At 42.2% G+C, this 12483-nt stretch overlaps 1 protein-coding gene across 2 annotated transcripts in view; it reads right to left on the bottom strand.

The window, feature by feature from the left end:
• The window catches only part of LOC125454434 (uncharacterized), a 112662-nt gene that overhangs the window by 57314 nt on the left and 42865 nt on the right, over positions 1-12483 (bottom strand). For both annotated transcript variants that reach the window (XM_048535173.2, XM_048535174.1), the window contains one exon: positions 1267-1377. In XM_048535173.2, the coding sequence (XP_048391130.1) occupies positions 1267-1377 (111 nt within the window). The remainder of the gene's footprint in view (positions 1-1266; positions 1378-12483) is intronic.

Here is a 12483-nt window from a genome sequence, read left to right as displayed (position 1 = left end):
TAATCTGTATGGCTTTGGTTGAGGGTTAAATGTTGGCTAGGGGATAAGAGAACTTTCTGGTCTCCTTTAGGATCTCAGGATGAGATTTTAGTTAAACCTATCAGCTGAAACACAACATCTCCAATAATGCAGCAGTCTCTGAGTATTGCACTGAAATCTCATTGCAAGTTAAATGTTCATGCTTTGCTGTCCTTGAAATTGTGCCCCTCTGACCCAGGGCCTAAATCTGATATGTAATATATAATAGTTATCTAATCAGCTTTCTAAATGGAAAACAAGAAAAGTAGTATAATCCATGGGATCACAGAATTTCACAGCACAGAAGGTCATTATTTGGCCTGTGCCAGTTCTTTGAAAACACTATTCAGTTTTGTCCCACCCTCAGCTTTCTTCTCAGAACCCTGTAAATGAATTCTTTAAGTACATGTAAAATTGCTTTAAGAAAAATACGGAATCTGCTTTCATTACTCTCTTGCACTTTCTTATTTCTTTCATGTAAAGTTTTATTTCTTACTCTCATGCAATGCCTCTCATCATCAAACATAGAGGCAGGAGGAGGGCATTCTGAACCTTTACCCTGTCCCCTCCATTCATTTTTATCATGACTGATCAGCATCTTAACTTCATTTTGCAGTCTTTGGTTCATATCTTTTAATTCCCCTTGCCAAACAATCTTGAAAAGTTCAACTGACTCCCAGTCTCAATAACATGTTGACAGACTGAGTTCCAGATTTCCATTGCTCTTTAAAATTGCAATAGTAAAGGCCATCTTTTAAACTATGTGGCATTCCTGTATTCTTGTTATTTGTATTTTATTGGGAAATGAGCAAATGCAGGGTTAGCATGGAAGAAGGCCCTTCAGCTCAATTTGTCTATGCCGACCTGTAAATGAATTCTTTAAGTACATGTAAAATTGCTTTAAGAAAGATGTGGAATCTGCTTTCATTACTCTCTTGCACTCTCTTATTTCTTTCATGTTAAGTTTTATTTTTTTACTCTCATGCAATGCCTCTAATCAAGACAGGCTCATTTGTCTTCATTTTGCCCATATCCCTCTAAACCTTTCCCATCCTTTTAATTGTTGTGATAGTATCTGCGTCTACGACTTCCTGTGTATACCCGATTATATTTCTGAAAGGAAATAATGAAACTGATTCAGTGATGGGACAGGATAGCTTTCCTCTGAACTTCCCTCCACTCACCAAGAATCAGGCAAAATGGAGTAGGAAAATTTGCTTTATAGATTACAGATTGATGAGTCCTTACCACAGTGTTCATCCTATATTTGATTTCATCCTTCTCAAATTGCACTTCCTTCAGTTCTTCGGGAGAAACTATCGGTGGAAGGCTTTGAATTGTATAAGTGGCTGACTTCAACTAGAGTCAAAGACAGAAAATGAAATCATTTTAAAAAGAACAAAATGTTATCTTACATTACACAATAGGAAAAACATCCCAGTCCTTCACTATGCAAGCTTTCCTTGAAATTTGTTATTATATTCCCTCTGATTCCATCGTGTGGTTGTCTGACCCACAAAGCCATTTCGTTGATCAATTTTCACGAAGCTAACTTAAGGGAGCACTAATGTATTGAACAGCATTCATTAAAAAAATCATTTGAGTGTTCATTCTTTGACTGTGAAGTAATATCAGAAATAGATCTATCTGGAGCCGTCCCACCACCTACCTAAACAGATTACCATCTTTTAAGCAACCTGGACTGGATGTAAAAATGTCACAGGATATCTATCAGAGCGTACTACATAATTCACCTTGCCATGAAAACAAGCATAAATAAATGGGAGATGGTAGGAACTGCTGCTGCTGGAGTCTGAGATAACAAGGTGTGGGGCTGGATGAACACAGCAGGCCAGGCAGCATCAGAGGAGCAGTTTCGGGTCTGGACCCATTTCTGAAGAAGGGTCCAGGCCCGAAAGATCAGCTTTCTTGCTCCTCTGTTGCTGCCTGGCATGCTGTGTTCGTCCAGCTCCACAAACAAATGGGAGTTTGGAGTCTAGCTGCTGCAGCAATTTAATTCCTCTAACAAGTGTCCATTTAGACACTTAGTTCCTTCTCTCAATTATGCAACATAAAGCTCAGGCTGCATTCCAGTGGCATCGAATATTGTGTTCACTGTTGTAATATCTTCAGGCTGTCTCAGTATTCAGTTTGCCAACTCCAGCTGAATGCATTCCTAGCTAGGGCAACAAAAGAACTCTTGCTTTCAAATGCCTACCCTGCGCACACCTGCCTTTGATTCGTCAACACGGCCATCCTCATGGTGGACTGGTGCTCCATGATTAGTGTGAAGTGAAAGGACTTTTCATTACTGGGTTGACTTGGGTGGGGTGGGGGAGCCGACTTCCTGAACTTCTGATCTGCTTGTTGAGCCTCAATTCAGCAAGACTTACTAAAACACTCTTTTTAAATTATCCACATCTTTAAAGAAAAAGAAAAGGGTATTCTAATATTTGCTTTGATATCACTTTGATCTCTCATGGTGGACTTGGTTTAGCCATTGCTCTGGTCATCCTATATGATGGAAAAGTACCTGAATTTTGTATTATAAACTGTGCCTTTTCTTTAACCACTCTCCAACTCTCTGTGATTACAGATAGAGTATTATTTTCACTCTGGCCAAATCATTACAGAGAAGTAATTCATCTTCATCCATGGATAATTTTTGAACAATTCTAGCTGTCATATTACGTATTGGGTCATATTCTATGTGTGCATTATGCAAAGGAATGGGCACACGTCCTCGATTTATCCCATTTAGTAAATCTCTGGCTTACAATACGTTCGCTGCAGTAAGATTTATATCTTTCTCCAGCAAAAGCATCTGAGTAGCTCCTGTAACTCTTAATAGAGTTGTGTTTAGCTGTACCATTTGAAGGAATGTACCTTCAGCACACTTTACCTTCAACGACAGCATATACTGAATAAATCAACAGAACACCAATGGGATCCCGGACTTCAGGACTGATTGCAGAAGTAGTAATGCAAAGGTTAGAATGGACAGAGCTCCCCACTGTACAACCCGAACTTTGGGTCTGATACGTAGATGACACCTTTGTGATTATTATTCACACAAAACTGGAAGAAACACACCGACATATAAATAGCATTCTTACCAGGATAAAATTCATGAAAGAAGAAGAGAACAACAACCGACCACCCATCCAGCACGTAATGGTAGAACACAAAAATAACAGGGAACTCCAGACTAGCATATATAGAAAGACCACACATATGGATCAGATACTCGTTTGCACCAGCAACCACCCCAACTCCCACAAACATAGCTGCATCAGGACACTATTAAAATGAGCCGCAACACATTGCAGCAACTCGGAACAAAACAGGAGTACTTATACGGAGTCTTCAAAAGAAATGGATATCCGAAAAGCACAATCCGCTGTTATCTCCGAGACAGACCACAACAGGAAAACACAACATAACCAGACTCACTAATCACCCTACCTTTTATCAAGGACATTTCAGAGATGACCACAAGACTACTCAGACCCCTGGGTATCAGAGTAGCCCACAAACCGACAACCACCGTACAACAGCTACTGACAAATGTAAAGGAACCCAAATGCAAAACCGGCAAAACTGGGGTAATATACAAAATACCACACAAGGACTGTGAGAAAACACTACATAGGCCAAACCGGATGAAAACTGACAATGTATGAATACCAACTAGCCACCAAGAGACTCAACAAATTCTTACTAGTCTCACTACACACAGACAAACGAGGGACACAAATTCAACTGGGACAACACATCCATAACAACACAGACTAAACAGAGATACACCAGGGAATTTCTCAAGGCCTGGTATTCCAACTGGAACTCCATCAACAAACATATTGAATGAGACCCTGTGTACAACCTACTGAAAAGCAGAACCGGAAGTAATACCAATCACCCCAGCAAGCTGAGGCATATGGTGTGCAGTTTTGGTCTCCTTATCTGAGGAAGGATGTTCTTTTATAATGAGGGAATGCAGCAAAAGTTTATCAAATTGATCCCTGGAATGGCAGGAGAGATTGAAGAAGATTAAGGAGGGGTGTCATAGAACCGCATAAAATTTTAACAGGACTATACAGGTCGGATGCTGGAACAATGTTCCCAGTGGTGGCAGACTCCAGAACCAGAAGTCATAGTTTTAGGAAAAAGGATAACCCTTTTAGGTCTGAGATGAAGCCAAGTTTCTTACGCCAAGAATACTGAGCCTGTGGAACTCATGATCACAGAAAGTGTTGAGGTCAAAACATTTTGTTAAGCACTTGTAGCTAAAGGGTGCAAGGGATATGGGGGGAGGGCAGGATTAGGATATCAAATTGATACCATCTCACATTCATAATGAATGGTGGAGAAGTCTTGAGGTAAATAAGTAACCCTGCTCCTCTGTTCTATGTTTCTCCTATTTTCTATGTTGCCTCTAGTGCAGCTGTTTCTCCCATTGCAGCTGGACATCTTGGTGCAGTCGAATTTTCTGAGGCAGATTTATCTCCCGGTGTAACTATTTCTGCCAGAGTAGCCATTTCACCATGTTTCTCTTTGGGCAGCTATTTTTCCTGGAGCAGCTGTTTCACCCCATGCTGCTTTATCCCCCAGTGCAGCTGTATCCCTCAATGCAGATGTTTCCCCTGGTACAGCCATGCCTCCTAGAATAGCTGCATCTCCTGGTCCAGCCGAATATCCTGGGAAAGATGCTTCTGCTACAGCATCTGTTTCTCCTAGTGCATCTGTTTCTCCCAGAGCAGCAGTATCTCCTGTAAAAGTTGTATGTCACAATGCAACTGCATCTCCTGGTGCAGGCATATCTCCTGGATCTACTACTTCTCCTTGAGCAGCTGCATCCTGTTTTTCTCAACCACACACCATTTTGAATTTATTGTAGATATTATAACCCTTTTGTTCTTTATCCTTGCTTTCTCTTGAACGGACAGACATATGAAAAGATCTTCTTTAGTTGTTATGTCCTTATGCACCTAGAAACTATCAGCTGGACTGCATCGATCATGTTGGTTAATTCATTGACCTGTAGTCAGAAGCATTCACATTCCTTCAGTTCTTGCTGTAGTAGCTGTAAAGATGTCTCTAGTGAAAGGTTCCACTCATCTCGCTACTGTGTAAGCAACAAAAGACATATTCTGGGTTAGAGATAATGGGAACTGCAGATGCTGGAAAATCCAAGATAATAAAGTGTGAAGCTGGATGAACACAGCAGGCCAAGCAGCATCTCAGGAGCACAAAAGCTGACCTTTCGGGCCTAGACCCTTCAGCAGAGAGGGGTATGGGGTGAGGGTTCTGGAATAAATAGGGAGAGAGGGGGAGGCGGAAGATGGAGAAAAAAGAAGATAGGTGGAGAGGAGAGTATAGGTGGGGAGGTAGGGAGGGGATAGGTCAGTCCAGGGAAGATGGACAGGTCAAGGAGGTGGGATGAGGTTAGTAGGTAGGAAATGGAGGTGTGGCTTGGGGTGGGAGGAAGGGATGGGTGAGAGGAAGAACAGGTTAGGGAGGCAGAGACAGGCTGGGCTGGTTTTGGGATGCAGTGGGGGGAGGGGAAGAGCTGGGCTGGTTGTGTGGTGCAGTGGGGGGAGGGGATGAACTGGGCTGGTTTTGAGATGCGGTGGGGGAAGGGGAAATTTTGAAGCTGGTGAAGTCCACATTGATACCATTGGGCTGCAGGGTTCCCAAGCGGAATATGAGTTGCTGTTCCTGTAACATTCGGGTGGCATCATAGTGGCTTGCTGCTTTTGCTTCTTTCTTGTTCTTAGAAGTCTTTGAATAAAGAGTCAGCAACCACTGTCATCACACCTTTAATTACTTCACTATCTGTGAATGATTTAGTTTCTTTTTATCAGAATGTGGCAAAAGCAACATCATTGCTGGTTTAGAAAGAACTACTGACTGTTGGGCTGCCAAATGGTCTTTAGCTTGTCAACTTTCTTTGTTCAGAGCAAAAGAAAACATTCCTTGAATTTTCTGTTCAACATTGTGAGTTGCTATTCAAGTATCCCTTTTTACCTTTCGACATACTTTGAGGCAAATGCTGTCATCATTTAACATTGTGAACAGAAATTTATTTTCCCATTCCACATGGAATTTGCACATTTCAGTTTATTTTTGGATGGTCCAGGTTCATCACTCATCATTATCACTAGCCAGGGATGCATTTTCATCAAGATAAAAAGCAGGTAGCAGTGATCCCTGTAATTTTTCTACACCCTGCATGGACACCTGAACTCCAAGCCAGCCTTCTGGAAGTGGAAGTCATGTAGTGTCATAATAATCAGTGTGGGCACACAGCTTTGAGGGAGCATGAGCGATGTATATGAAACTGAGACTGAGATTGACTGTTAGTGATTCTGTGATCAACCAGCTGATTGTGACATGTGGGTTGGAGATCTCTGGTGTAAAGTGATAAGACCCATATAAACCTGAAAAGGCAGAATGACGCACACTAAAAGCTAAGATCAATGCTGGAATTGTGCCAATATACTTCCACTAGACATCCGGAAAGATATTTCCCTCAGCAAGTGGAGCTCCTTGGTATAGCCCACAAGAGACTATCTCACAGCTCATACCAGATCACTAATTCCATGTCAATAGATGTGAAGCTGGAAAAGCACAACCAGGTCAGACAACATCCAAGGAGCAGGAAAGTCAATATTTTGTGCTGAAACCCTTTCTTGGATGCAGTCTAACCTGCTTTGCTTTTCCAGCTTCACATCTACTGACTCTGACGTCCAACATCTACAGTCCTTATTGGTTCCAAGTCACCAATTCCATGTATTGGCACAATCACACCACAATGCTAACATTGTTCCTCTTGACTTCTTGAAATCTTCTGCCGAGTAGATACCAATGGACTCGTAGTAGCAGCAGGACTGTCATAATCACCAGGTCTTGATATCATCACAATTTGTGAGATTCAAATCACATCCATTCTGGTAGAGCAGATTATAGATGACACAACTAATCAGCTTTGAAGTGAGATATAAATCAGATATCAAGGGTGATTGTGTCTGACACTGTGTAGATTTCCCAACCCACACAAAGACTAAGATATTGCTCTAAACACTCCTTTTGCTGCACTTGCCTATAAAGTTCAAGAGTTCTCAAGGATGATGTATTACAATTTGGTCAGAGCCAGTACAATCACTTATGATTGACAACTGCCGAAGATGAGAAACCGCAAAAGCTGCAAAAGACCATTTCCCAGAGATGGCTTGACAGTGGTAAAGAAGTGCCTGAGGTTTGTTCATTTTGGCTTAGCAGGGACAAATTTGCTTCATCACAACAGATCATTTTAAGGGCAAACAAGTCCCAATATCAAAAGCACAACATCAAGATACCTTGATAATAAAATGTGAGGCTGGATGAACACAGCAGGCCAAGCAGCATCTCAGGAGCACAAAAGCTGACGTTTCGGGCCTAGACTCTTCATCAAGATACCTTGTCCCTGTGCACTGAGCACTTCAGGAGGCAGGCAAGTGATTCTGTTCTGGCCAGGTAGGGATCAGAATATTTATTAACTGTTTGCATCCCTCTCACCTGCCTTTCCACCTGTTTCAGTGCTGTCCGCAAATTTTGCTACGGTACATTTACGGCCTCCAAGTCATTAATATATATGGTAAACAGTTGCTGGGGGTCATTTAGAAGTTTTATTTTACAAATAGAGTTTGAGAAAACATAGTTCTATCTATTTCTAAAAGGGATAAGAAATGAAAAAGAAATTAAAAACCTTCTCTGTTACGGACACGAGGGGAAGACTGTAAAATAATTCAATCACCTCCCTCTGGTGTCAATGACACTATGTATATCCAATGTTGGGACAAGTAAAGCAGCTATGGTCCCAGAAGATTGCTTTCTCATTACAAAGAACTGACTGATGGTGGTTTATCCTGAGAGACATCACACCTCAGATGGGGGCAAGGTTGACAAGGTAGGACCTTCATGGTAACCTCAGCTGTGGAGGAATTGTACCCTCGCTATTAGCATTACACTGCACCACAATAGCCGACCAACGAACAAATCCCTGTGCATAAGCTCCACTGTGTTCATCTCTGATGTCCTCTGCCAGTAATATTAATGTCAGCCTCTACCATTGATGTCTGTGTCTGAAAACAGACAAACTCCCCCTGTTAACAAGGTGTGGAGCTGGATGAACACAGCAGGCCAAGCAGCATCTTAGGAGCAGGAAAGCTGACAGTTCGGGCCTAGGCCCTTCATCAGATGATTTCTGGCACAAAGAGCAGAAGTGGGTCTGTATCATGTTTCAGGTTTTTCCAGCTGTATGTGACAATATAGGACCATGTGCATGTGAACAAGGAGAAGAAAAAAATGGAGCCAAGGTGCAATTGTAGCTTTTATTTCAGCAGTGGGAATGAAAATGATAAAGAAGTGCAATGAAGCTTAGCCTGAGGAGAGCCATAAGAAGAAATTTGGGGAAAATTGGCAGTGATGAAGTAGAGTTGTGCAGAATGAAGTGAAAAGAATGACTTAGAAATAAGGTGGTCACTGTCATTGAGTGTAGTTCTCATCCCATCCCAGTCCTAACCTGATTGCTAAGAGTGTCCAGATGAGGTGTTATTTCAATGTCCCCAGTGATGTTTGAAGAGACCTATGTTTATTTGGGCTCCAGGGTTAGGCCTCTGATGATGTTGCAATGGTGCTCAGGTAAGTAGCACCAAAGATAGGATGGGATTTAATTCTGAGAGAAATTGAGATGGGAGTCACGGTTGCAAGTCAGACTTGGGTTTGTTGTAGAATCAGTTTGACACTGAGTTTTAGATGAGATGATGGGAATCAGAATTATCATGAAAGAAGACAAGGGTTGGATTGAGTGACCAAAGGTCAGGAGAAAGACTTGAGGGCAACCAGGAGAGGAAGACAACAATTGAAAGAGTATGTAAAGAGTCAATAGATAGCAGCAATTGGAAATGTTTCACTGTGTTCAAGATTAAAATGTATTATTTATTATGTTTGAGCCCAATTATAAATTATAAAAAGACCACAAATTAGGCCTATAAAAACTTGAAGCAGAAATCATTTAGGTTATGTCTTTGGAGTGGACCGGATGGGCCAAATGGCCTTACTTCCACTCCTACGTCTTATGGTCTTCACAACTACACAGTTGTAGCTAGACTGACCCCAGTTTCCTGCTTTAAGTCACCTGGCCTGGTTTTCTTAAAGGGGCAGCATGGACCTCCAAACATACATATTATGCCTCTTACCCTTTATTTTAAAATATCCCATTAATGAACACACATGCAACAACTGTAAATATTATGCAGGTACTGAAGCCAACATACATACATAATCACGTACATTTACAAAAGCAGTGTAAACATTGTAAAATGACCACGCCCTCATGCAAGCTGTTGCTTCTGTAGTCTACATCGACACGATGCATCTCTCAGGGAGATGGTCGTTTCTAGGAAACCATTTCCTAGTCTCAGGAGTCTTTTCTGGTGTAGTGTCTAGACTTTGGGTGTTCCTGCAGTTCAACAATTGCTTCTCTCTCTGATTGTCTGCTGTTTCACTGTGAAGCTGCCATTGTCTGTTCCCTGGGTATGACAAACCCTAGCTCAGAGACACATGATGGTTGACACCACTAGTCCCCCCGGGCCAGCTCTGTATTCTGAGTGACTTATTCTATTGGTGAGATGCTGTGACCAGCTGGTCCACTTGTCTCCTCCAGACTATCTCATCCTTGATCTGCACTGTATCCAACACTGGTCCTGTTTGAGCCACCAGTATTACTGGAACCTATTTTTCTTCAGACATATAATTTCTGGACATTTCTTTGGAATTCCCTCAACTTTGCGGTTCCTGCCCTTTTGGCCATGTGTCCTTCTTGAACTCTCCCTACCAGCTCCCTGGTCTCTCTCTAAATACAGTAAGTCAAGCATTGGTCTCTGCTGGCGGTTGAACATTAAGGATGCCAGCGAGCACTGGGTCATCGTGTGTGGCATGTTACAGTACGTGAAGAGGAACTTGTTGATTCACCATCCTCATGAATCCTCACCTTTGAGACGCCTTTAAAACTTGCTTCAGGGTTTGTGCAAGTCTCTCCATTTGCATGTTTGTCGTAGGGTGATACAAGGCCATCTCACATGTCTGACTTTGTGATATCCTGGGTACTCTCTGAACTCTTTTGCCACCGTGGACCATTATCACTCATGGCTTTTTGGGGGGTTCCTGTACCTGGCAAATATTTCACCTTTCATTTGGTCTAACGTTGCTTCTGCTGATGCCAACTTCATGTTCACCACTTTGGACTACTTGGAGTTGGGACCCATGACCACTAGTAACATCTGCGTCTCTACTAATCCCTTGAAATCGATGTGAATCTGCTGCCATGGTGATTGAAGTCATTCCTATGGATGAAGGGGTGACCTAATGCGTAGGATTTGCATGATCCCACTTGCTGCTCTATCTCAGAGTCCTCCTTCAGCAACCAGAAGTAACATCTAACTATTTCTTCCACTCAGACCACATTAGGATGCCCTTGGTGCACTTGTTTCAGTTCATTTCCTCTGAACGGGGGAGGAATAACAACCCTCATTGCCCATATTAAACACGCATCTAATCTGCACAACTTTCATCTCCTGGGCAGGTAATTCTGGGCTGTTTCCCCTCAGAACTAGGTCCACCACTTTACTCAATGTTTTAACAAAGATCTGCAGCTCAGGTTGTGATGGAGTTGTGGGTTGGTTCGCTGAGCTGACTGGTTTTCATGAAAATGTTTTGTCTCCCCTCTAGGTGACATCGTCAGTGCTGTCTAACCTCCATTGAAGCACTGTTGTTCTGTCCCGTTCTGATTTTATCTGGTCCAGTCTGTCATGGTGGGCAGTCTTGTTTCCAGTTTTGTACCACAGTGGTACGTAGATGGGGTTTATTTCAACATGGTTGTTTATCACATTGGTGTTTGAAAACACCAACTCACAGTAAAACGGCGCAGCTAGCTTTCCCTCATTTCAATACACTCCAAAATAGAAGGACATCAGTTTAATTGGGACAAAGTTACAGTGCTAGGACAAGCAAAAAAAAGACAAGCATGAGAAGCCTGGTTTTCAATCATCGATGCAATAACCAACATGTTGAAATAGATTCCATCTAAATACAGTACAAAACCAGAAACAAGACTGCCCACTATGACAGATTGGATCATATAAATTCAGAGTGGGACAGAACAACAGTGCCTCAAGTTATCTTACTCATGCAATTCATTCCTAAGTTTCTAAAACAGATTACCACCTTCAGACACTGTTATTTCCAAACCATCTTTTCCTCACCCTGGTAGATTGTTCATGTTCATCCCATCCCACAGCAAGATAATACCATGTGTTCTTCCAATTACCAATTCACTGTCCTTTTACTGGTACTTTCTATGGTCATAGAAGCTGCTGGTATCTCTTAAATTTTCCATCATCCTGAAAGCTCATGCTTAATCTATGAGTGCCAGTTTTTTAAAAATATTCATTTTGTGGGATGTGGGCGTCACTGGCTGGCCAGCATCTATTCTCCATCCCTAATTGCCGTTGAAAAGGTGGTAGTGAGCTACCTTTTTGAACTTCTGCAGTCCACCTGCATTGACCTGCAAAGCCATTAGGGAGGGAATTCCAGGATTTTGACCCAGCCTCAGTGAAAGAACAGTTATAATATTTCCAAGTCACATTGGTGAGTGGCTTGGAGGGTAACTTGAAGGTGGTGGTGTTCCCAGAGATCTGCTGTCCTTGTCCTTCTAGATGGAAGTGATCATGGGTTTAGAAGGTGCCAAATGAGGATCTTTGGTGAATTTCTGCAGTGAATCTTGTGGTTAGTACACACTGCTGGTACTGAGCGTCAGTGCTGGAGGGAGTGGATGTTTTTGATATAACAGTTCCATTAGTGATGATCTTACTTGTGTTAGACATCTCTAGAACTCTTGTTGTTGTCAATTTGGTGATTAGTGATTATCTTGGTCATCTTTAAATCCCCACTCCATCTGGCAGGGACTTAGTGGATGAGCAATTAAATCACCATGGTTACTTATCCAAACACTTATGCACTCGGAAATGATAATTCTTTATGTCAACTTGTTCAACTGTTAAAGACGTGCCCAAATTTGCAAGGTGAGAGTTGGGGCACTGTTGGCTGTGTGATTTTTAATACATGCACAACAGGTCTTGATGGCTCTATCTGGACATGACTGCGATTTTAACTCAGCCATGTGTAGAAAGTTCTAAGTTTCTTGTCAGGCAAGGACGGAAGGACAGGAGATCAAGGAGATAAGGGCCAGGGTGACCTGTGAAAATCAATTGTATAAACAGGACTGAGAACAGAAGTGCTCTTCTGACCCTTTGGTGGCTTACTTGCTATGAGGTAAACCACTCTCTTTGATCACAGGTTCCTGCTTTGAGGTTTCTGCCACCTTAGTCCTCTTGTCTGATCTTATGATTTTCTGCAACCTCACAA

This window comes from Stegostoma tigrinum, chromosome 7 (assembly GCF_030684315.1).
Source record: "Stegostoma tigrinum isolate sSteTig4 chromosome 7, sSteTig4.hap1, whole genome shotgun sequence".
NCBI classification, from domain to species: Eukaryota; Metazoa; Chordata; class Chondrichthyes; order Orectolobiformes; family Stegostomatidae; genus Stegostoma; species Stegostoma tigrinum.
This window is presented reverse-complemented; position numbering and strand designations above follow the sequence as displayed.